Below are 26,837 nucleotides of genomic sequence, written 5' to 3'. Positions count from 1 at the left end.
ATGCGTGCGTTGGCTTTGGACAGCTTTCCCTGCCCAGGGCAGCCCTGCGGTTGCTCCATCACTGGGGCAAGCAGCTGTTATGTATTTAAAGCCTCCATCATTTTGTATGACAGAATAACTTAATTATGCCTCACTTTGGAATGTTAAATGAAATTATCTTCTAAGCAAGTGTACTTCACTTGCTATTTTTCTCCAGCTAGGACTTGAACTGTGACATTTATGCCACAAGCACGAAGTAACTCAATGCTTCATAAAGGGAAGCCTTCTAATGGGGTGATTATTAGAGGCAGAACGTACTTCCCTCAGACCCATCGCCAACGAGTCGATTCCGATCTCATAGCAACCTTATGGGATGGAGGAGAAGCAGCCTGCCGCATCTTCCTCCTGCAGAGCACCGGGAAGGTGTCGGCTACTAGCTCAACTGCCGAGCACTTAACCACTGTGCCACCAGACCTCCCTCTCCTCTAAAGGTACCCGTGGGAGCTGCTTCTGGGGCCGACGCTCTAGTGTGGACTGAAGAGCTTTAGAAAAATGGACATTCAATACACCGCTCATGGTTGCTTGTGGCGGTGGTTGCTTGTGGCGGTGGTTGCTTGTGGTGGTGGTTGTTAGCCAGCAGTCCTGACGTGTGAGGGCCCTGTGTACACCAGGAAGAAACAGCACCCTGCCCTGCACCAGCCTCACAAGGGTGATCACAGTGCACCCATTGTGGCAACTTCGATTGCAAACTATGTCTTCCCCTTTATTTATTTATCTGTCTTTCTACTTTACTAAGCATGATGTCCTTTTCCAGGGATTGGAAGTTCTCATTCCCTAAAATTATATGATTCCCTGGAAAATCTGCTTAATTCCTCAGAAGTGGACAGCCGATTCCTTTTCGTGGTCTGTTAGCTCTGCTGACACGTGTTTCTCCTGGGTCACTCGCCTGGTGTTTTAAAGACCGGGGACGAGGACACAGCTTCCAGCATTACAGTGGCATGCACGCAGGACACACTGACAGACAAGTGGTGACGTTAATGGGTCACCCACCTTATCTTTTTGATATTTTTAGGTGCCTTCCAATTGATTCTAGTTACAATCCCATATGATAGCGTGGAACTGCCCCATAGGGATAAGAAACACCAGAGCAGACACGGTGCATTTGAATTATGGTCCGCAAAAAGAATAGTGAGAGGACCAGGGACTGTCAAAAAAACAAGCAAATCTGTCCTGGAGGAAGTAGAGCCAGAATGCTCCTTAGAGGCAAGGATGGGGAGACTTCATCTCCAGCCCTTTGAACATGCTGTCAGGTGAGACCTGTCCCTGGGGGGCATTGGTTACGGAGAGGTTCAGCACAGGGAGAGGACGACCCTCAGCCAGATGGATGGGCATAGTGGCTGCAACCTATGCACATTTCTGAGGGTGGCGCAGAACCAGGCAATATTGCATTGTGTTGGTCACGGGTTCGAAATCAGCGGCACCTATCAACAACAAAACAACCTTTAAAGCAGGTGGCACAGTGGTTTGGGGTTTCAGGTGCTAACTGAAAGTCAGAGAATAGAGCATACCAGTCACTCTGTGGGAGAAAGATGTGCTGTTTGGTTTCCTAAAGACTTACAGTCTTGGAACCTATGTAGGCAGTTCTGTTTGGTCCTATAGTGTCTATGTGAATCCGAGTTAGCTTGACAGCATGTTTTGTTTGTTTTCATTTTCAGTCTTTATGGAAGCAGGTTACCAGTCACAGAACTACCTGGCGTGATAGAACCACCATTTTTCCGTTAGCAACTGAGAGCTTAACTATTGTACTACGAAGGCCTAGACTCTTTGAATTTTGTTTGAGAAATGTTGGGTACCCTGCCTCTTCTCACCACCATAACAAGGACTACCAATTATGGGGCTTAATATGATAGAAGAAGAAGAATCAGTGCTTTGGAACTAGGGGGCTGGCAAACGATATTGAAAGGACCCGGGACTGTCAAAGGAACAAACAAATTAGGCTTTGAAGCAGTACAGCCAGAATGTTCCTCAGAGGCGAGGATGGCAGACTTCAGCTCCAGGGTGTTGAACATGCTGTCGGGAGAGACAAGTCCCTAGATAAGGATATCCTGCTTGGTAGCACAGAGAAGGGCAGTAAAAAGAGGAAGACTTGAAGATACGGATGGACACAGGAGCTGTCACAATGGACTCCTGCCTCACACTGTGAGGATGACGCAGGAGCAGGCAATATTTCCTTCCATTGGCTTATTAGAAGTTGGAATCAACTAGGCAGCACCCAACCCAAACAGCATCCAGGTGTTCTCTCCTGATTCAGAAGGCTGGCAGTGGGAAATGGGAGAACCAGATTGTTGACACCTTCAGGGACTCGGAGGGGGATTCTATGCTCGCCTCTCGAGGCAATCGTTGGTGTTCCGTGGCCTGTGGCAGTCTTATTCCAATCTCTGCCTCTTTTTCTATATCCTTGGGAACCACGAGGAATGAATATTGATCACTCCACTGGCCTGCCATATTCCTCATGTCAGGGTATTTCTGTCAATAACTTAAAAGAGACCCAGCTGATTTGCAGTACCCAAGACTGCAGTTCTTTCATTTCCACAGGCATGTTTGCCAGTGAGGAAAAGAATCTCAAATATTCAAACGTGCTAGCTTCCATGCTTCCAAATGACCTATGCCAGCTTTGTGAGGTTATCTTGAACGGGTCTCCGTGTGCGACATCACATTCGTAGAAACTACCTACCGCTGACTTCATTGGGGAGGGACACCAGAAAGAATGACCACATCATGTGGCAGTGAAACTGGGCAAACCAATGCAATCAACGATGAAGGGAATGTGTCACTACTTAAAACTGCATTTCTATCAAACCTCTGAGAAGTTAGACGCTATTCACCCTTCTAAGTTAGGGGTTAGTATTTTGTGTATGTATGTGTGTGGTCATAACCCTGTGATATCCTGGTAAAATTAATGAATCTTTTCACCTTTGCTCAAAATAGTGATTTTAAAATTTTAAAATAAAATCCAAAGGAACTACAGAAGAAAGCTATTATATTGAACTATAATTGTCAGAACTTTTAAAAGAAAACATGTGGTAGTATATAGTATGCTTCATTAATGTATTATTAGAAGAACATCTAGCAATGAGTTTAATAACTGCCAAGTTATTCCCATGTTATCTTGAAATGATACACAAAAATCATTGCATTACCTTTACTAAGTTTCAGTAAATTCAGTAACATATCAGTAGTTTTTGTTGCTGAAAAATATATCAACAATATTAGTGTTACTTCTTATGCTGTTGTGGAAAATCTATTTGTTTAGCCCCAAGTAATAACCAACACACCAAACTTAATTTATGCCATTTTTCTCTGCTCCAACTTTGACCTTTCTTGGAAGACCAATTCCGACCGCTGGGTTTCCAAAGCAGACTTTGGTGGGTGCTTTCTTTACTTTCTTTCTTATTGAGTCTGTTTTTTCATGGCTCGGTGTTTTTGAGACCTCATAGTTCCAGTGAAGGTAGAATGGGGAGGGGCTGGGCAATGGGGTGACCGTCTTCCTTGGCTAGCACTACACAGAGTAACTGGTATTGCTTTGTGAATGGACTCAGTTTCTTGTGGAGTGCTGATGTGGGTTCCCCAGGGGTTCCCCTCTTCCATTGACTGTTTTAAATCCTTCGTAAATGATTAGCTGGGGTCAGGCATTTTCCAGGTAGACACTTTTCCCACTTGATTCCCATTTCTTTACGAGGTTGCCCTTTGGGGCAAAATTTATTTAAGGAGTTTCCAAAGCAGCTATATGCTATATATTCTCTTTGGTTCCCCACATCAGTTTGGTAGAAAATATGTATCCTTGGCTCTTCTTTTTTTGTTGGAGTGTAATAATTCTCTCATCCCAACCTTTTCTCTTCCAACATTAAGGCCTCAGTCAATTCAGTCAACCTGTGTGAGCCAGGTGTAACTCTTCTGTGTCGCCCACATTAAAAAGACAGAGATTTTCTTAGGGGATCCCATTAAAGACCCTGAAAGTAACCTTACATGAGAGAAAATGCTCTCCTCCCACTACTCAGAAAATTATATATGTATATATGTCCTAAAGAAATCAGAGTCATGACATGAACGGATATGTGCAGACCTATGTTCATCACAGCATTATTCACGACAGCAAAAAGATGGTAAAACCTGAGTGGTGCCCATCAAAGGAAAAGTGGATAAACAAGATCTGGAACACACATGATGTACCGGTAAAGAATAATGATGAATCTTCCAAAAGCATCGTATCATGGAGAAACCTAGAAGATGCCATGCTGAGGGATAATTTTCCATCACAGAAGGGCACATCCTGCGTAAGACCTTTACGGCACAGAGCCAAGAAGAGGTCTGCAGGCAGGAGGAAGCCTTACCTGAAGACTATCAAGAATGGAAAGCGTAAGAGAGCAAGTGACCAGCTTGAGGGTTGACACGCATTAACTTGGGTGAAGGGAAAGGCAATCTACACCAAGGGTAAGGTCAGCACAAAGTGACCAAAGCAAAGAGCACTGAGAGGAACACCAGTGTAAAAGGTGACAAAAGTCAATCTTATGACATGCCCCATCCTAAAGTCTTGGTATTAATAATAATTTATGAGTGGATACATAGGCACTCAATCTACACAGGTGGGATGTTGAAGGCGACTACACCCATCACAATATATAGGTTTGGTAGATGTTTCTACATAAACATTTATGTATGCTGCAGACACATCCAAGAATATAATAAAGCATACAAGGTACAAAGTTATGACAACTTCTTATACATAACCAAAACCTTTAGAGAATGAGCTGCTGATTGTAGGAGCTCAGGACTAGAGTTGGAGGGGACAGCAAAACCAACGAGCGTAACATACATACTCCTGAAGACAGTGTTCTACATTCTCCTCTGGTGAGTTGCTCTTTAGACTGTAAGTGACTATTGATCTCACCCTTTCTGAGGCAATAAAGACTGAAAAAAAATCAAGGACACCTGGGAAAAATCAATTCAAAGGATCATGCAAACCTCAGTTTCTACAGTCCTGAGACCAGAAGAACTGGATGGCCCGGATACCACTGCAGACTGCTCCGAATGGGATCACAATAGGAGGTCCTGGGTAGAATGGGATAAAAATGTGGAACTAAGGCAAAAAATCATAAAACAGACAAAACTTACTTGTCTGATAGAGGTTAGGAGAACCCTGGAAACCATGAATGGCCCTTGGACACCCTCAGTCCTGGAATTTAACTCACCCTCATGGTTCAACTTTAAGCCTAATGACAGATAGGTCTGTACGGTGAAAAATAGCACTACACTTGATCTTAGCCAAAAGGCCGAGAAGCGATGGAAAAATAGCACTAAGGAAGCACACTCCTTTGAGCAGCTAATCACGAAATGTTTCCAAGGACAAGGAAGGCAGGAAGTGATATGAAAGGACAAATGGAAATGATAAATCTAAGAGGAAGTGGGAAGAATGTTATTAAAAAACATAATGTGAATTATTGAATGGGAAATGAATTTACTCTGTAGACTTTTACCCAAATCTATCTATCTATCTCTCTCTCTCTCTCTCTCTCTCTCTCTCTCTCTCTCTCTCTCTCTCTCTCTCACACACACACACACACACGCACACACTTATTTTTGTTAATGAATAAAATACTATTTGAAATGAGGTTAACCTGTGAAGAACTCACTTTTAGATTTCCATTGAGCAGTGAATTATCGTTCAACAGGGTTAGGATTATATTTTCCAAACAAAGACACTGACAAGGAAGTTGAGGGCATTTTCAAAAGAATGATTTCAAGAGGGGGCAATGGCATATAAGATAGATCAAAGAAGATGCGAGGTCTATGGGTGTCATGAATTCTGGTGAGTTGGAAGAAATTATAGGGCTGAAAAATTATTGGAGATAATAATAAAGAGTGATCCTGAAGGAGTGAGAGCCTAGAATACTTGAAGTTGATTCTTGAGTGTGTGAGCAGATATTATAAGGGAATTGAGATGGAAGACAACGTTATTGCAAGTGAATATAAGAAATGGAGAGATCAGTAGTTGATCCATGTATTGGTGCTATAAGCAAGAAAAGTGGGATAAAGAAAGAAATAATTAGCCCAGTACAAAAATCTCCAAGATTATGTAAGTGCTACATTTATCTTGTCCCTTTTTCTAGTTATTCAACTTCTAATTCAGTTTGCATCAGTTGTGTCTCATGGATTGTAAGCAAGTGACAAGGGCAGATACTGAAATTTTATGGTCAACACCAGATATCCAAAATATCCAATAGCATTTTATGGTCTCCATGGTTTATGAGGCAATTTCACACACATTATCTCATTTTATTTTCATAGTTTTCTAGTGAGGCAATTAAAGATGGTATTGCTATAGCTGCTTTGGAGATGAGGAAATTGAAGTTTGATGATATTAAATCATTTGCTAAAGTTTTCATGGTAAAGTTTTTCCACAAAAACATGTCATGCATCGATAGGCTTGAGGATGACAGATGGAGGAAATGTATTAAGTACCAAGCTAAATATATTGATCCTATTTCTTTCTGTTTTTATGAAAGACTTGTGTTTCCATGAGCATTTTTCTAAAGTATAAGGGAATGTATTTTGGAAGTCTGAAACATGTTTTAATTTATATTTAGAATGTGAATCCAATTTTATTTTTTTCTCTCTCTGTCCTTTGTAAACACATAAAAATGGTTAACATTATCATAAGCCAAAATTATTTGGAGTTAAGTAAAAATACTATTTAAAAGACTTTAAAACAACTGTACCTATAAATGTAGTTATGAAAGAGAAAATAAAATTACAGGTAACCATAATTCAATAAAATATAAAACATAAGAATTATAAACACAAAACTAAACCTGTTGTCACAGGATTGAGTCTGACACTTAAAAAATGTGTAGGACAGAGTAGACCTGCCAGAAGCTTCTCTCAAAGAGTGGTGAGTTTGAACCATACACCTTTCAGAGTTAGGAACCAAATGCTTAACTGACTGTGCCACCAGGGCTCTAGAATAAGTATAGTAGATTTTTTAAAGTAATAAATATATTGGATACTAATTATAATAGAATATCTCAGTATTTGGTCCCATCATTAAATTCTGAAGATTCTATATGTAGATTATGAGGTACATTGGGAAATTTTTAGTATGTACTCTTTATTAAAAGAATAAAGAAAAAAAGAATAAAGATCTGTGAGAAAAATTGAAATAGAAGAATTTTCCAATTGTATAATAAATACTATTAATCTTAAACAGAAAATTACTATAATGAATAATGATGATATACAAGAGACATTATTTATGAAATAAGCAACAACAAAAAAGAATGTATGTGCAGATGAATTTTATGTAGAATTTTTTTCAGGCAATACAGTAAGACACTAAACTAAAGGAAGAGGTGTATTTCTTGACAAGGAACAGGGAAAATAATCTTTCTTCAAATCCCATCTTATTGCTAGAATATGTGATTGTTTTGGGACAGTGGTTTATACTTACCAATATAGTTTCTGGAGGTCAACCAAAAGTTCTTTAGAGAATGTATCTAACTTTAAAAGAAAGATACTTTTAACTTGTATGTAACAGCCTCTTTAGTATGTTTATTTACATTTAGTACAAGATCAGGTAGCAGTATTCAGTCAGATTTCAGAGATGCACAGTATTTGATGGAAAGTTGCTGTTGATACTGTCCCAACCTGCACCATCCTCGCACTTGTTATGTTTGAGATTAGTGCTGCAGGCCTTGTGTCGATTCACCTCAGGGAAGGGTTTCTTCTTTGCTGACTCCACACGTCACCAAGCATGATGTCCTTTTCCAGGGACTTCCCCCTCCTTATAAATTTTCTAAAATATATGAAATTGTCTTGCCATCTTCATTGTCTAAGGAACATTCTGGCTGTACTTCCAAAACAGATTCGTTTTTCTGGCAATCCATGCTTCTTAAATTCAAGCGTGGAACATGATCGAGTACCAATGGTGTTAAAGGAGGAAGTGCAAACTGTACTGAAGGAACAAATGAGAAACAGTGCCCCAAGAATTGATGGAAAACTATGATGGAAATGTTTCAACAAACTGCTGGTACAATCCTGGAAGCACAGACCAGTCTATGCCGAGAAACCTGGCCAAACAACTGGAAGAGAACCACATTTGTACTCATTCTAAAGAAAAGCCACCCAATACTATACAGAAATTAACAAATAATATGTTAATACCACATTCTAAAATTGTTTTGCAGAAGATAATATAAATATAAAACAAAATGTACCCCCCCCAAAAAAAATCATTGTTGTAACAGTGCATTAATAAGGACCTGCCAGAAATTCAAGCCTTCTTTAGGCAAGGACATGGAGTAAGCGTTGTCATTATTGATGCCAGGTGGATCTTGGCTGAAAGCGGAGAGCACCAGAAAGGTGTTTGTTTGTATTTTGTTGAGTAGGCAAAGACATTCGGCTATGTGCATCATAACAAACTGTGCGTAATCATGTGCAAAGTGGGAATTTCAGAATTCTCCATTTTACTTATGCGGTACATGTACATAGACCAAGAAGCAGTGATTCACCGTGCTTGTTCAGTGTACACACTAGCAAATAATCCAGGAAATGTGCTGTGTGAAGCACATGCATCAGAATTGGAGGAGGCTCGTTCCAATCCTGTGGCGGCAGATGGCACAGCCTTTCTTGTTGAGAGTCAAGACGACTTGCAACACTTATTGAAGAAGGGCAAGGAATAGAGTCTCGGTATGGATTGCAATTCAATGTAAAAGAAATAGCAATACAGCTGAACCAATAAACACATCATGATAAGCCACGAAGAGAATGGAGCTGTCAAGGATTTCATTTTGCTTGGATCCAAAACCAGTCAGGAAGCGCAGTAAAGAAGACAAAGTATGTATTGCACTGGGCAAATCCACTGCACAAGACCTCTGAGATAGTTTAAGTTTAGTGTGCCATCCTGGCCAATAAACACATGTGGGGTTAATTGAAGGGCGGAGAGATAAATAAAAATGGCTCAGTGAATCGAATCTCGCCTTTCCAGTTCTCAGCTATCTTGCTTTCTGATGATCGGACCAGGGTGCAGCTGCCTTAGCCAGGTCCCTGCTTCAACTGACAAGGCTCACTTCCTGCATGACATCCCTGAGGAGAAGTCACATGGACCTGGTGCTGGAGCAGCCATTTGGAGACACCTACCAGCACTGAGATGCTTACACATTCCCTCTTTCGGCTTTCCTCCTGCAGTCAGCATCACTGAGTGTGTGTTTTGTGAGATGGAGGAGGACTTTGTGGATTGGTGTTGCACATATGGGTTAATGTTGGACTTGTGGGCTTGGGCAGCACTGGGTTGGGAAGTTATCTTGATGTGCACTTACCCTTTATCTGAAACTCTCTCTTATTCATGAGTTTCTGTGGATTTGTTTCTCTAAAGTACCCAGACTAACACAACCTCTTTAAAGTACTGAAGAGCAAGGCTGTCATGGTGAGGACCAAGATTTGCCTCAAACCTTGATATTTTCAATTGCCTCATATACCTGACAGCTGGGCCACGGATAAGAAAGCCCAAAGAAGAATGGATGTGTTTATTGCATTGGTGAAGAATGTGGAAATTAGCAGAGACTGACAGAAAAAAAACAGACCCGTTTTGGAAGAAGTACAGCTAGAATATCCCTTAAATGCAAAGATGACAAGACGTCATTTCACATCATTTGCACAATTTATCAGGAGGTCTCTGGAAAAGGACATCCTGTTTGGCAACGTGGAGGGTCCCCAAAGAAGAAGTCCTTCAATGAGCTGCACTGCCAGATGGCTGGCACGCTGGTCTCAGGCATGAAAATGGTGAGAATGGTACAGGGCCTGGCAGTGGTCTGTTTTGTGGCACAGTCTCGCTGGGAGTTGGAACGGGCTCAGTGACATCTAGTAACAATAGCAGCATTTATCAAATAGTGTGTCTTTTAGAGATCTGATGGAGTACTCTTCCCCTATCTTGTACAAAAATTAAATAATCATATAAAAGAGGTTGCCACATACATGTTCGAAGTATCCATCTTTTAAAGTTGTTGTGGTTGCTAGGTGCCATCGAGTCTGCTGCAAACGATAGCTAGCCTATACATAAGAGAACAGCACCTCCCGGCCTTATGTCATGCTCACAATTGTTCCTGGGCCTGAGCCCATTGACGCAGCCGCTGCGTCAGTCCATCTCATTGAGGGCCTTCCCCACCTTTGCTGTCTCTCCATTTTACCAAGCACAGTGTCCCTCTCCAGGGTCTGGTCTCTCCTGACAGTATGTCTAAAATACCTAAGACAGAGTCTTGCCATGCTTGCCTCTAAGGAGCTCCCTGGTCTTACTTCTTCCAATGCAGATCAGATTGGCGTTCCAGCAATCCATGATACTTTCACTGTTCTTCTCAGGCATCACAATTCAAGTGCATTAATTCTTCATCGAGCTTCCTTATTTGATGTCCAGTTTTCACATGCATGCGAAGCTATGGAGAATAACGTGACACTGGTCAGGCATACCTTAGTCCTCCAAGTGACATCCTTGCTCTTAAATATATATATATATATATATATATATATATATATATATATATATATGAAATCATTTTATTGGGGGTTCTTACAGCTCTTATCACAATCCATACATCAATGGTATCAAACTCATTTGTACATATGTTGCCATCATCATTTTCAAAGCATTTTTTTTTCTGTTTGAGCCATTGGTAGTAGCTCTTCTTTTTTCCCTCCCTCCTACCCTCATGGGTCCATAATAAATTATAATTTATTATTTTCATATATTGCACCATCTGCTGTTTCCCTTCTCCCATGTTTTTGTTGTTCGTCTCCATTGTGGGTGGGGATATATGTCAATTATTGTAGTTGGGTCCCCGTTTTTCCCTCTTATCCCCCCACCTTTCCCTTACCCTCATTGTATCTGAGGGGTTTATCTGTCCTGAATTCTGTGTGTCAAGAGCTCTTAGCTGTACCCATGTACATGCTTTGGTCTAGCCCAATGTGTATGGTCAAACTGGGGTCATGAGAGTGGGGAGGGGGAGAAGCATTAAAGATTTAGAGGACTGTTATGCTTTCTTAGTGCTCTGATGCACCCTGGCTAACTCGTTCCTTCCTTGTGATCCTTCTGTGAGAGAATGTCCAATTGTCTGTAGATGGGCTTTGGGTCTCCTCTCTGACCCCATCATTTGCATCAATATATTTGTTTTGGGTCTTCTGATGCCTGATGCCTGATCCCATTTCATGGTCACACAGGCCGATGTGCTTCTTCTACGTGGGCTTATTGCTTTTCAGTTAGATGGCCGCTTATTTAACTGTAAGCCTTTAGGACCCCACATGCTATATCATTTAATAGCCAGGCACCATCAGCTTTCTTCACCACACTTGTTTATGCACCCATTTTGACTTTAGCATTCCTTTCAGGAAAGTGAGCATCACAGAATGCCAGGTTATTAGAACAAAGTGATCTTGCTTTTAGATAGTACTTGAGTAGAGACCCAGTGCCCATCCGCTACCTTAATACTTAACATTTAAATATATACACCTATATCCCTATTAATATATCTATATATTTACATTGTGCTTGCCAATATTTGTATCTCTATAAATGTCTTTTGCTTCCTATTTATTTCTTCTATTTCTTTTGACTTTCCTCCTGTCCCACTATCATGTTCAACCTTCATTCAACTCTCAGTATTTTTTTTATCAACCCCACCAAGCATTCTACACCCTCCTCACCATCGATTTTAGATGTCTTATTGTTCCTTTGTCCCTGGGTTTGTTGGTTTCCCCTCCGTTTCTCCAGCCCCTTCCTCTCCCATGTAGTCCTGGAGCTGTCAGCCCCATTATTTTCTCCTGAATATTGGTTATGCTGCCTATCTTATATGGGTAGACATGGCTCTTCAATAACCTGATGAATTTTTGTGCAGCAGATTTACTCAATGCAATGCATCTTTTGATCTCTTTTAAAATTAGATACATTACATAAAGAATCTTTAGTTGACCTTAAGGACTTATATTGGTAAGTGCAAACTAGTATTTAAAACATTTTCAAAATTAACAACAAATAAACATATATGTAGATAGATAGACAGACAGACAGATGCACACACAAACTTTGGATATATTGACAAGAGAGACCAGTCCTTGGAGAAGGGCATCATGCTAGGAAAAGTAGAGGGGCAGCAAAAAGGTGAAAGCCCTTCAGGAGCTAGAATGACCCAGTTGCTGCAAAAATAGGACCAAACATCATAACTATTGTAAGGATGGTGGAGGTCCAGGCATTGTTTCATTCTGTTGTATACAGGGTCACTATGAGTTAGAACTGACTTAATATCACCTAAGGACAACATATATTTCAAAACGTTTCTTGACTATCTTATTCTGTTATGACAGAAATACCTCAGATAGTTAGCATTAACAATCAGATATTTATTCTCTCCAATTTAGGAAGCTGCCAGTCCAAGTTCAAAGTGGCTTCTTTAGGGAAAAGATTTGTCTCCCTGTCCTCTCTGATAGAGAGCCCTGCCTCCTGTCAGTGTCTTGGGCTTGGCATAATTTAAAGGCCTTCGTGTGTTTTTTTGGTCCCCTGGTTCTAGCAGGTTCTCAGCACGGAGACCCTGGGTCTCAGCATGTACTCTGCTGCTCCTAGATCTTATTTCTTTGTAATGCTGCGTTTTAATTTCAAAACATTTACAAAATGAACAGCATATAACTATATATGTACTTAAGTGTATCTTTGCAAAGATTTTCAATTATTATATTCTCAATAAAAAGTTAGTTTCCCAATTAAGATTATTTTAGAACTCATTAAGGTATCCCTTACATCAAAGACAAGAAGCGTTCCCTATGAGGCTAATTAGGTTTTACTCTTTATCATTTCCAAAGAGCCTCCAATCCCTCATTCAATCATAGTTCTGTAATTATGTCTGGTTAATAACTGACAGGGAGTATGACTTGCTTACTTCACGTCTCCACAATTTATGGGTGGCGAGGAGGGCGGGCTGAAAGGATGCGGACTCGATTGTCCTGGCCCACTTAGGAATGCAGCCGCTTCAGGCAGATTAAGGAAAGTAAGACCCTTCGCTCACGCAGCCGGTGTCCAGCCCAAGAGACAGAGTCTCAGAGGCTGGAGAATACCTGAGAGATGAAGAAAATAATAATGTACAGTTATAATGTAGAAACACAAACCAAAAAATGTCACCGGTAAGTTGATTCTGACTCATAGCCACCCTGCAGGACAGAGTAGAGCTGTCCCATAGGGTTCCAAACCTGCAATCCCACAGAATCAGACGGCCACGCCTTTCTCCCTTGTGACAGCGCATGAGTGCAAACTGTGGAAGACAAAGAATAATCTACAACCAGAATTCAGGAAATGATAAAGAGTTATGATCTTACTGCCGATATAATAAGGACAAATCAGCAGAGAAAAGTTATAGAACTTGGCAAAAGTTTTCGGTGAGAGGAGAACTTTCAAGGAGAATTCTGTAGCTGTAGATTTTTTCCTTCTGAGATATTCAGAGATTGGAGGTAGTCGATGCTCAGGACAAAGAAGTTGGTTGGAGGCAGTGTCAAGCAGGAACTCGCTGAGGGAAAGAGGTCAGAGGTGAAAGCCGTCCCTAAGGCCCAGCGAGAAGCTGCTGACTTTGGGATTCTAGACTGCTAATTTGATGGCCCTGCTTCCTTTTGGATGCACTCAGTGATACAGGCTCCTTTCTCTCTGAGCTCCCTCAGGTACTGAAGCCAATATGAAAGGATTTATTTTACTTGAAAATTTCATAGAAATGCTAACTTGGCCCTTTTCCTTTACCAAAGGTCACAGAATCTAGGAATGCGCGTATTGGTTTGGGATTCCACTTTATAGACTAGTCACTTTGTTAGAACATGGTAATGATGTGACTAAGGTCATCATGACAGCCCATCTGAGGGTATCCTAGCTTCCCTTTCCTTCTGTAGCCATAGAAACGGTCCCATAGCCTGTTCAGTCATCACACGCTGGTCAAAGCGGCTAAGTAACTGGTTGCTTAATTCAAATTCACCACCTGTCGAAAAATAACTCATAGTCAGTGTTCTGGGCAAACTGTTTCCTATCTCACTTGCACACCAGTCTAAGGTGACTTCCAGTTGGCTAGCTTCATGCCTCAATGCAGTGATTCCAGAATCCCCACTTCTTCCATTGTGTAGCTTTGTTTTCCACGGACCCTCTGCTGTTGAGTCGATGCCAACTCACCGCCACCCTACATAGGGTTCCTAAAGCTGTACATTTGTGTGGGAGTAGACAGCCTTATCTTTCTCCTGTGGAGCTGTTGGTGGATTTGAACTGCTGACCTTTCCGTTAGCTGCCAAACACCGAACTCACTGTGTCCCTAGGTCTCCTTGCTCGCCTCCAGTGCCTTGTTGTGATAAAGGCCCATTCAGCAAAAGGAGGAGAGCGTCCGTGGAGAAAATACACATGCGTGTCGGTGTCTTGTCAGAAAGTCTTCAGAGTTTCCACTCTACCCACGGAACTGGTAGCCTTTCAGTAGCAGCCAAGTGCTTACCTTTACATCACAAAGAAGAGCATGCAGGTCCGTGTCCCTGTACAAATCCACATTGTTTTTATCTATTGAGATGCTTTAAATGCCTGTACTTTTCTCATCGTTTTCTCCTTGGTAAACTTCTCTATTTATAGGACTGTACTCGAAGTGCCCCTGAAGACTTGAAAAAGCAGAAGGAAAAATCAATAAAGAAAGCACTGCACCATTGTCTCTCTACTATTACAAGACACAGTACCCGGTGGTAATTAAAGGTTTCACTTGGGTACAATTATTATGAAGACTTAAGCAAGCATCCATAGTTTGGACATACTTGGAAACCCAGTCTATCAGATTTAGCAGTGGAATAATGTATCCGCACAAATCTCTGTCCCTACTCCCGGGAACACAGTGGTAATAATAGCATCCAGATGGTCCACCAACTTAAAAATAATTTAATGTTCTAACATTCTGTTTACAAATTGATTTGTGATGTGTTTGGTACTATGTTATATATACATACATTATGCACGGTGTTTGTCTTTATGTCAGCTACAAAGGTCTATTTAACCCATTACCTGATTGAAGTCCAGGAAATGTACGATGAAAACAATGGAGAATATACTTATTCCTCACTTATCAACCATCTAAATCTCAGACATTTAACATAGGCAATCTTAAACTATCTCCTCTCTGAGTATTGTGTGCATTGATGACCTATGGCTGGCAGTATGAATGCCAGGGGGTGAGGCCAGAGTAACACTGGCTGGGTTGTTTAAGGTTATGGGTCCAGACAATGAGCCATAATCCTCAGTACTTTTGCAGCTACATGCAATGTAATTTGTCGCGTATGTAATGATGTAATCATCCTCCATTTTGTGGTCAGATCTGGCCATCTTCCATTTTCACCTAATGAGCTGGTCTTGGCATGTAAGTCCAGAAGTATGGAGTGAGTGTATTGTTGGGTTGCTGGCAATTAACATAAAAACATGTAGATGAAAACTCATTTTTGAATATAGAGTATTTTATTAAAATGTTGATACTATAATATACAAAGCAGTTATTATGACAGCACATACTTTAATGGATAATATATTTGCCTATCTTTTTATTGTTTAGAAAAATATAATGATATTATTTAGTATTTGCATTTTCATCCTTGGGTAAGTTCACATTCTGTCATGGTGAGCTACGGTCAGACTTAATAGCCCCAATTGTGAAATACTTGGAACAAGTCATAACCAGTTTTATTGCCAAAGGTCCCTGTACAAATTTACATTGAGTCTGGTTCCTTAATAGGTTATCCAGAAAGCCATTACCATAAAGGAATTGCCTTGTGAGAAATGAGAGCTAGCCATTCCTTCTGCATGTTAACAGCTTGTCGATCCGAGGCAACGATGTTTGCATCACTGGGGCCCATGCACACAGAGCTCTTTATACTTATTCTGAAGTCAAAGACGGGGTAACTGAAAGGAAAAATGCAGAATAATTTAAACAGCACCATACCCGAATACAAAACAAAGTATGTTTTTAAAATGTGTTACAAGAAGCTAAACATATTATTCAAGGCCCAGGCTATCATCCTGAGCATGAGTGTGTGAGATGCCGGAGAGGAGAGGCCAATGGAAACAAGGAGCGGAGGAAATGAGACTGGAGCAGCCACGTGCATGCATGTGGCTGTCACCCAAAACACCGACCTCCTTTGGGGCCAGAATTTCCTCCCTCAATAAGGCAAATGATCACGTGGCTGGAACAATCATGGACCTGCTTGTGGAATTCTTCCAAAGCACCTACGTTGCTTGATGTAGGAATTCCTCCCGTGAATCAGGCAAATGATGGCAGAGAGAGCAAGTGCGAGAGAAGATACTCAGTGCTATGACCCCTCAAAGGTAGATATTCGAGGGAAAGAATGACTGTTCACTGACCTTGATGTAGCACAGAGGACAAGGAATGTGCCAACCACATCATGGATCCTGAAGAATATTGGTAAGAAAACACAAGAAAGGAGCCCATGCCCGAGCAACTGGAGGGGAAGATACACTCTTAGGAAGAGTGACATTACAGCTGAGCGTTCAGAGTGCAGGGGTGAGATAGAGAAGAAGGTGGTGGGCATGGAGCAGTCTATTGTGGAATAGCAGAAGGCGATAAGAATTAATAGAGTCAAAAGCAAAGTGAGCTTAAGCTTCTGGTTGATAGTTCAGGAAACATCCACGTCTGATCCCCATCACTTTGGAAACCAAGCCAAAACCAAAACTGCTGCCATCAGTTGATGCCGACTCCTAGCAACCCTACAGGACAGGGTAGCACAGCCCTGTGAGTTTCCAAGACGGTTTCCATGAATAGAAAGACTCTTTCTCCCACCAAGCGGCTGGTGGTTTGAAACAGCTTGCCGATCTATACCATAGCCCAACTGGTAACCACTACCCCATTGGGGCCCCGGTCATTTTGGAAACTGACTGCTAATTATAAGAGTCATCTGATGGTTGAGGCTCAAGGAAACAAGTTGGAGCCCCACTCGTAGAAGAGTAAGACATGGGTCAGCCCAGCATGACGTCATGAAGTGAGCTCTCTTCAGCTGATCCTCAGCTTTGACCACGCTTTCACAAAACAACAGAGCTAGGAGGCAATAGGTAAGCAAGAGTCCATGGGAATCATGAAGAAAACACCTCTAACAGAAAAACCAATCAGCACTCAACAAGTAGATGCCTCCTGCTCGTTTGCATATGTCCCGGGGGAAAATACAACAGCGCTCTGTGCAATTTTTAAAATTATGTTTCTATAAATGAGACTCATTTAAAATAATTGGAAATTAAGGACTATATTTTACTTAATGCTGTACTTTTAAAACGTCTGCCTTGTTTAGAAAATTCCTGTTGGGTTTTCTTGAACAACAGTTATTTTACTATCTCAAATATCAAGTATCACTTAGTTAATTAGAAAGATTCATTGGAAATCTAATATCTGTTCTTTTTCATAGAAGCACTTAAGCTTTCTAACACGTGACTTTTCCTGTCCTTGGAAAAGTTCGTGTTTTACTTACAGGTTAATGCTACATTAGTCTCGTAACCTGGTCTCACTACCCCCAGTAAATGTCTTACGTGGGATTACACATGTAATTTCTCTTAATATATTCACGAGTAAGACTATGCCACTTTAAGTGAACACACACTTTATTTCATTCTGGAAATATTCTAGATACTGAGATTACAGCAATGATCCAGAAAAGTAGAAATCCCTGCACTCGGGGAATTTGCATTCCAGTTTGAGAAATAGACACGACTTGGGGACTCTAAAATGTGGGAAATTCCCCTACTTTTAATCCTATATTCCCATGTGCTTTTTGTCACCCCCTCAAACTTTGAATAAGTGAAATAGATGAACCAGCATGTTAGACTATATTAGATGTTAAGGAACAAATTAAGGGGCCCTGCGGCACAGTGGTTAAGCACAAAGCCGATAACTGAGAGTTGGCAATTCATATGTGCCTAGTAGCAGGAGAAAAAAAACCTATCTGTCAGGGGAATCCAGCCCCTAACACATCAATACGGGTCTGGTAGGCGCAATTATACAGCGATAATAAGTAAAGATCATAGTAAAGTTACAGAGAGCATGAGAGATAGAAGAGAAATATTGAAATAGATAGAGTTGGACACAATTCATGGTAGCATGCTCACCTCAGCCATGCTTGATGGTCCACGTGGAGGGAGAGAGAGAATCTTTAATGCTAACCAAGGCTTTTATATTCTCTGGGGACATGCAAGCCCCCAAATTACAGGTGAGGACCCATGTCACTGGAAGGGGCTGTGCTATTGGGAATACAGTAATAGGAGGGGGTGATCTAGGGGTATCGATGCAATAGGAAGAGGAGAGATTGGGGGTATACATGTGGCAAGATGGGCAGATCCTAGATACAGGATGGCAGCCTAACTTTAGATGTCACAGAGCCGGTCTGACTTGGTCCCTGGTTCAACTGATAGAGACCATTATTGGTAGGGTGTGAACGCTTGGTCGCAAGCCTCAGGGAGAAATAGTTCATTGTCCCCAGCAGCAGGGAGCGAGGGCTACCCTGTAGTTTGGTGACTAACTGCCCTCAGGGAGGATGTCTATAAGCATCTGACCTCCCCCGACACCTATCGATCTACCCCATGAAGATTTCAGCCTTGAAAACTTTCTGGACACTTTGACGCTGTCACCTGGAGTCCACGTGGACATTGTGACCCCTCACAACAGCAACGACAGCAAAGAGTGGAATGAAATTGGGGGGCGGTGGGGAATGCTTTCTGTTGTTCTTACTGCTTTCTTGTCTCTGCTGCTCATTCCAGCTCAGAAGTGTTCCCATTCAGGATACTTGCTAACATGGACACAAACCTCCGAACATAACCGGAAGTGTCCCGTCCCAAGCAGGATGGCACCCAAGGGTTAGGATTGCAACACGCAAGTAGGTGGACACAGCTGAACTTGTAAGAGTGTTTAAGAGAGATGTCAAGGACAGCTTCAAGAGTTCTGCCCCCTCCCCCAAATCAGAAGGGTGAAGTTAACTGAGAAAGGATACCCTGGAGGTAGTGGTTAAGGTAGAGAACCAGAGACCTGTTCAGCGCTAGGGAGATGACTGTCAGGTATCCAAGGAAACGGAATTCCTTGAGAGAAGTTCAAATACTGAGAAAAGCTCACAGATGTTATTGAGGTCAGACCAGCTGTGTAACTTGTGACAATGGAGAATGCAAGCTCCCTTCTTCAAAAATCATTGTTGCATCAATTAGGGACTCCTATCACCCACAGGGACATTCCACTATTTCTCTGTAAACTTCTTTAACTGAAATAATCATAACGGTTGGCCCTGGTGTCATAATGGATCACATTCTGGGCTGCTAAGCACAAGGTGAGCAGTTCAAAACCACCAACCTCTCCAAAGGAGAAAGAGGAAGCTTTCTACTCCCATGAAGAATTACACTCTTTAAAACCCTCAGGCGCTGCCCTACCCTATCCTTGAGGGTCCTATGAGTTGGCATAGACTTGATGGCAGAGAGGGTGAGTTCTGATCATTATTGGGGAGACCTGATGGCGCAGCAGTTACGTGCTTGGTGACAAACTTCAAGTTTCAAGGCTCTGACTCTCCGGCTGCTCTCTCGGAGGTGCGGCAGTCTGCTGTGGGGAAGATTTCCAGTCTTGGCCATGCTTGGACTGTCTCCTCGAGGGTTGCTGAGAGTCAGAATCAACTCAACAAGAGTGGGTTCATTTGCTCTTTCGGTAGTTCCTGAGATTGGGATTCTGAAACCCTGACACTTTTATTTGTTAAGAAAAGCAGAACACAATTTATGTTGGTATGCAGGTGCTACATTGGCCGGCGCCCAAGTGAAGAGACAGGTAATAGACACAGAGAGGGGCAAGCTTTAAGTGCCAAGGGGCTTTCTAGCTGGGTTTAATGCAGCCAAAGGGTACCCTGGCTGCGTGTAGCAGAGGAGTGAGGCAGAACCACCCAGAGCCAGACGGAGAATCGGTGGGGGATTGATGATGCATCTGTGTCTGATCACATGGTGGAAACCTATCTTGAGTATTCCGTCTCAGAGCCCATTCCCTGCGTGATGAAGAGTTGTACCCTTACCAGGCTGAGGGTCAGCAACGTCCAGGGAGGTCGGCGTGCGAGTAGCCGATCGAGAGTAAAAGACTAACCTTTCTCCTGAGCTAATAAAACTGCCTCCCTCCTCCTGGGCCGTGGAGGCTGTAACGATGGCAGGCCATGACCTGCATTGGGGAGCACTGCGTGTGCACAGTGACCCCTGGAGAGAATGAAGAGGAGCCCCGTCGAGGATGTCATGTTAGGGTGCTTCATCATGCCATCGACCCCTTGGCTTGTGCAGACGTTGCTGGACTCTGCCTCTGAGCTGCTGTCTGGTTCCGGTTCAAAATGTCCACAGGGCATGGAGGGGACAGGCAACCAGTGGCTGTGTGAGAAGAGACTTCCTCCCCCAGTGGGGTTTGTTTTTTAGAGTGCTGGGGCTTGGGAGTGGGGAAGCAGGGAACATAAAAGAAAGCTGTGAAGAGAAGACTCCCAGTAAGCTCGTCAGGATCATTGTTAGCGCCTCTCAATAGTTTTATGTCTGATAGCGGGAGCCCACATTCCCCCACCCGCATTCAGCTGAGCTGGACCTTCAAGACAGATAGACGGTATGTTATTCTAGGAGTACAGCCCAGACAGTGGGTATGGCCTTCACATCCACAAATAGAGTTGGCTCCTGAACATTGGTTCACTCTGCCTGCATTACAAATACCTTTGCCTGGACAGTGGAGAGACAGAGCCTGCCTACTTGTCGCTCACTAAGCCCAGCTACCTGGGTTAGATGACTGATAAATATCCCGGATGGTACAACTACCCATTACATTCTGGGTTGTTAACTGAAAGGTTGCCAGTTCAAGCCCACCCTGCAGCTCTGTAGAAGAACCATCTGGAGATGTGCGTCATGGAAGATGAATGTGTAGAAAGCCCTCTCGGGCAGATCTACTCCATCACATGGGGTCCCCATGAATTGAAACCATCTTGGTGATAGCTACCAGCAACTGCAGGTGGGCTCTTGTCCTGTGCCCCTGGAAAGGTTCTTTGTTAGAGCCCTGGAAGCAGGGCTATTGGGGATGTAATCTTTGCTAAGATACTGTTTTGTGCCTATTACATTTATAGAAGCAGTGGCTGTCCAGACAGCCCTGCCTCTTGACAACTCCAGGTGTCTCCGAATAGACCTGTAGCTCAGTGGATTTCCAATGGCTGAGTTTGGTGAAGCAGAATGCCAGACTTTTCTTTCAAGCCATCTCTGGATTGACTCGAACCTCCCACCTTTCTGTGAGCAGCCAAGTGCATTAATCATTTGCACTGCCTGGAGACTATGTCTTGGAAGAAATCCAACTGGCTCTTCCTTAGGAACAAGGAGGGCATGACTCCATCTCACGAACTTTGGAGATGTTGTCCATTGAAAACAGTCCCTGGAAAGGGGCACCGTGCTTGGTAAAGCAGGGGGGCATCAAACAAGAGGCAGACCCCTGACAAGATAGATTGAGCCAGGGACTGCAACATTGGGCTCAATCATAAGAACAATGCTGAGGATGGCAGAAGCCTGGGAGGTGTTGAGTCTTGTGGTACAGGGTTGCCATGAGTCAGAACCGACATGTGAGGATTTGAGGGCACCCACAACAGAGACTTCAGACATGCAATGAAGTTCCTGTCATTCAGTTTGCTACCTCTAGAGCAAGAGTACCCCCCACCCCCACTTCATAGATAACAGGAAAAGAAGTTCACTGAGTTTCTGTGGGGCCCAAATTCAAACCGTATGCTTCTTCCCTGCAAGGCTCAAGGAATTCGAACCATTCTCGGTCTCTTGTGTGGCTGGTGTTAGGGGGCATCAAGTCTGCTCCAACTCATAAGGAGTTCTGGTGCAGTTGATTTGCCCAGTTTCATATGTAGCTGGATTTCTTGACTGCTGCTTCCGTGAGCACTGACTGTCGATCCAAGGAAAATGAAATCCTTGAGAACTTGTATCTTTCCTCTCTTTATGACGATGTTGTTCATGTTTCCATTTGTGAGGGTGTTCTGGTTTCCTTGACACCGAGTTGCCATCCATGCTGATGGCTGAGGACTTTGATTTCTTCAACCACTTTAAAGTCATTGAGTGGATTTCTGACTCCTGGCAACCCTGTAGGGAGGAGAAGAAGAGTCCTGTGGGTGTCACAGACGGTGACTCTTCTCGGGAGGAGAACCTAAGATCTTTCCTTCAAGGAGCAGCTGGTGGTGTCCAACCTGGAGGTTAGCAGCCCAACAAGTAACCCCTCTGCCACCAGAGCACCTACTTGATTTCTGATAGGTAAACAAAAACACTAGCCCTTCGGAATTAAGGACTCATTTATCATATTTTAAAGTAGTCTCTCCATTTCTTCTTAAAATTATGGTTGATAGAATCTTTTTAACCATTATGGGTCAAGGTTTCATTTCTCTAGAATGAGGGTGGTGGCCTTTCATTTCATTTTTGGTTGGTTTTGCTCTAGTAGATTTCAGTGACGTTCTAACAAGCATCATTTTTTCATTTCATTAAATATTCAAAGATGAAGCTCAGAAAATTAGTCTACTTATGGCCCAAGTCCCTGCAATAAGTTCTAGGCCACTGTGAGAATCTGGATTTGGGGTATGCTTTTGTTTGGCCTCCTGTACTGAACTCACATTTTGAAACTTGAGAAAAAGTGTTAAGATACCAAATAAAGCTTATCAGCACTTTGGTCTGATGTGAGAGCTTCATACCTAATGGAGAATTTGGCACAAGAAGCAGAGAACTATTTAATGCTCATGTTTGTGTTTATTATAGTTTATCATGAGTTGGTGCACTAAAAGGATAGACTACAGTAATATATTTGAGGTAGAAGTTAGTATTCCAGAATATTCTTCATGCTGAATATTTAGCAAGATTTAATTTACTATTGCTTACTGAAATTAGTATGAATAAACTATCATATATTTATGGTAGTGGAGACAGTTTATAAGATTTTATAAAATGTATGCTGTTGGAACTAGTATAAGGAGGCCTGGTGGCTGAGTGATTAAACACTGAACTGCAGCCCTGGAGGTGGGATGTTCAAACCCACCAGCATCTCCTCAGGAGAAAAGACCAGACCGCCTGCTCCTATAGCAAGTAGTGCTTATGAAATCCCATGTTGGTGTTGACAGGTGTTACCTAGTCAGTTCTAACTCATAGAGACCATGTGCCTTCTGTATTTGGGGGTCTTCTTTTTCACGGACCCTCCTTTTGACCATGCTTGATGTCCATTTTCAGGGCCTGATCCCTTCTGATGACTTGTCCAAAGAACTTCAGTTGAAGTCTCACTATCTTAGCTTACAAGGAGCAGTCTGCCTTGACTGCTTCCAAGCCAGATTTGTTTGTCTTCTAGGAATCCATGGTATATTCAATACGCTTCACCAACCCCATAATAAAAATTAATAAATTCTTCTCTGATATTCCATATTCTCTTCCAGTTTTCACTAAGACCACGTGGGACAGTTCTGTCATGATAAGGTGGCAATAAGTCACAATCGCTTTGACAGCACACGTCAGAAACAATGGTATATTTTAGCAAGATCAACAGATTTAGACCTACAATAACAATCCAATTATTCATTCTGGAGTCCCTGTAGTTTCATAGCATTCTGAACTCTGGAGTTTTGCTTTTTAAGTCAAATTGACATGGCAGTGTCTAGGACAAAGCTGATGGTTACCTCTTTAAATAGCTCTGAAATACGTAGGTGTGTGGTTACACTTGGTTGTAGCCGTCCCTCATCTCTGTGCCCTCCCCCTGTAGTCTATTTTCTGCATAGGGTTTTACAGCAGCTAGCTTGAGAATACGCAGGAATTCAGAGAGGATTAGCTAACACACTAGAAGCTTATGAGCATTTGTAATAATAGATTGCCTTCAAAGTAGATGGAAAAGCTTAGAGAGGTTTAAAGGCATATATCCGTGTTTGAATCAGGATCTTCTTCATTTTAATAGGTCCTTTGCATGCTCCAATTTAACCAAGGCTTTCCCTTCTTGGCAGGCAGTTTGGGAGATCATGACCTGCAGTCATTTATTAATTTGTTGAGGTTTATATGGGAACCATAACTCTGCGGAAACTGTTCCCATGAGCCCAACCTATGACCAGGGATCCATACCTTAACACTCTGTATTTCTTATGCTAAAATACTGTCAGCCATGTACTATAGCCAATCCCGGTATTCATTTGACAGAAGGAATTGTGTGAAGCAAATTCTATATTGTTTGGGTGTGTTAGTCTGGGTGGACTAGAGAAGCAAATGCATAGACACTCATGTGTATACGAAAGAGCTTTATATACAAAAGAAATTGAATATTGAGAAACTATCACAGCCCAGTCCTGAACCAAGTCCCTAAGTCCAATATTAGCCCGTGTCCAATATCAGTCTATAAATTCCACTTCAGACACATGCAACAATGACACCAGATGCAGGAAGATCGCAGGACAGTGGGTGGAAAGTCCTGTGGATCCAGTAACATTGGAAGCATCTCAGCACTGGCAGGGCCTCCATGTGGCTCCTTCAGCTTCAGCTCTAGTCTCGCAGGAAGTGTCTGTCTGGCATCCAGTGAGCTATTTATCTGCATCGCACCCCCAAATGAGATCATCAAGCTGTGACTTGATTGACAGACCAGACTCCACCCCTTTCTCAAGTTGACAGATTATGTAACTGCCACATTGGTTAAATCACAAGGTTCCTAAAAGTCTTTAGGTATCTGAAAATGATTCACAATTTCTAATTATTGTGCCTAGAATTTTAGTTTCTTAGAAGTATTTAAGGAAAAGAATGCATATTCTCGACCCTACAGACCAAACTTTTCATGGAGGAAGCAATTCAGCCTTAGGGCGTTCCCACTTTGTCAAAGGCGGGTGTTTTGGAAATAACTCAGTGGGACCATCTTCTGAGATGCCGCTGGGTGCACTTGAATAGTGAGTTCTGGATTAGCCATCAAGCACGTTAACCCAGGGACTCATCTCTCTATGGATTTTATATTCTAGATTCTTGTGTTTCATAAGAATAAATGTAGAGTTTAAACCAATGAAAGTGATCATTTTGTAATGTGCTAGGACTTAGAAGAAATAAAACAAAAGGGTTGTAATTAAGTGAGGTTCGTCGTGGAGGACTTCCTGGAAGAAGTGAACTTTACATAGCGGTGTATTATTACTGTGTTGGCGTGTACTCGTATTCACCACGGGTCACACACAAGACCCATTTTAGTGACAGATGAATCAATCAGTCAACTAGATAACCTGTATGGTGGGATTTCACAGAGGGGAGCAGTCGCTGTCCTGACCTGACCTGAAGTTTTCCTCCTGGTGCTTTGTTCAGTCCAGTCAAACCTTTGTCATCTCTTACAAGAAGTCTTCTCCCCAGAAAATGTGAAAGTAGATGTTGGACTCAGATATCTGCCCTGAGGACAAGTGTTCTTTACTTATTTACTGTAAAGGAAAATGTTCCTTTGGGCCCACTGGCCTGTCAGTTTAATATGAGAACTGTCTTTTTGGGGGGTGTTATTGAAATGAACAGATATTAATGGATCACACATAAGAGGAGGCCATTCACAGCCTTACAACATAGTCATCCAGGTACCTCAGTTGATGTAGGGAAATGATGGTTTGAGCTCAGTAGATGGAATCTGGAAGTAGATCCAACATGTTTGTATTTAATAATTAAAACGCTGTCAATGCTGCTCCCATACCACAATGAAAACGTAACATGAAGTGATTTGGGGTTAAACATTTCAGCTTGTTAACCTCTAAAACCAAAATAAAACAAACTAACTTCCATTGAGGCAGTGGTGATTCATAGAGACCCTGTAGAACAGACTAGAACTGACCCTATGGGTTTCTGAGGTTCTAACTCTTTACAGGAGTAGGAAGCCTCATCTTTCTCCCTCAGACCCATCAGTGGTTTTGAACTACTGACCTTGTGGTAAGCAACCCAATGCATAACTGCTACACTACCAGGCTGTTTATGTTTCTCCTTACAGCGTTGCTATGATTGGAATTGACTTGATGACAGCCAGTTTGAGTTCCTTTTCCTCTAGATTATAGACAAACAATCTTCCAGAGACACTGCTTTCTCTAATATGATTTTCAGACTGTATTCCCCCAAACAGTTAAAATGTCAGAAACCCACAGGAGGGTCACGATGAGTCACCATGGAGTCCATGGCAGTGAGTTTGGTTTTGGTTTGGGCTGTGACGAAGAGTGGTGGTAGAAAGTACCTTCTGATGCACCTTTAGCTGCAACCAATTTAGAAAATCACTACTCTCTGCAATATCTTCTAACAGGCTCACCAACATTCTCTTTGTTTCTTCTTCTTTCCTCAGATGTACATCCAGACAACAACACTCACTGTCTCCATGAGTTTAAGTGCTTCAGTATCTCTGGGCATGCTCTATATGCCCAAGGTTTATATTATAATTTTCCATCCAGAGCAGAACGTTCAGAAACGCAAGAGGAGCTTCAAGGCCGTGGTGACAGCAGCCACCATGCAAAGCAAACTGATCCCCAAAGGAAACGACAGACCAAATGGCGAGGTGAAAAGCGAACTCTGTGAGAGTCTTGAAACCAACAGTAAGTCATCTGTAGACTTTCCAATGGTCAAGAGCGGGAGCACTTCCTAACAGATGTACGTTGGCTATTCTTCTACTGGACTTGGGGACTGCACTATATTACTTCAGGGCATGCCGGTTCCACACACTATGGGGGCCCCCCTTAAACTAGTGACTGTGTTAGTTAGCACCCAGTGGTTTCCTAATGAGCAGCTATTCCCC

General features: G+C 42.4%; 1 protein-coding gene across 1 annotated transcript in view; it reads left to right on the top strand.

Annotated features, from left to right (window-relative positions):
• The window catches only part of GRM8 (glutamate metabotropic receptor 8), a 911,938-nt gene that overhangs the window by 872,835 nt on the left and 12,266 nt on the right, over positions 1-26,837 (top strand). The window contains exon 9 of the mRNA XM_075557710.1: positions 26,391-26,648. Within this exon, the coding sequence (XP_075413825.1) occupies positions 26,391-26,648 (258 nt within the window). The remainder of the gene's footprint in view (positions 1-26,390; positions 26,649-26,837) is intronic.

Source organism: Tenrec ecaudatus, chromosome 9 (genome assembly GCF_050624435.1).
Source record: "Tenrec ecaudatus isolate mTenEca1 chromosome 9, mTenEca1.hap1, whole genome shotgun sequence".
In the NCBI taxonomy this organism is placed as follows: domain Eukaryota; kingdom Metazoa; phylum Chordata; class Mammalia; order Afrosoricida; family Tenrecidae; genus Tenrec; species Tenrec ecaudatus.
Note: the sequence above shows the minus strand (reverse complement) of the source record. Positions and strands in the feature narration are given on the sequence as shown.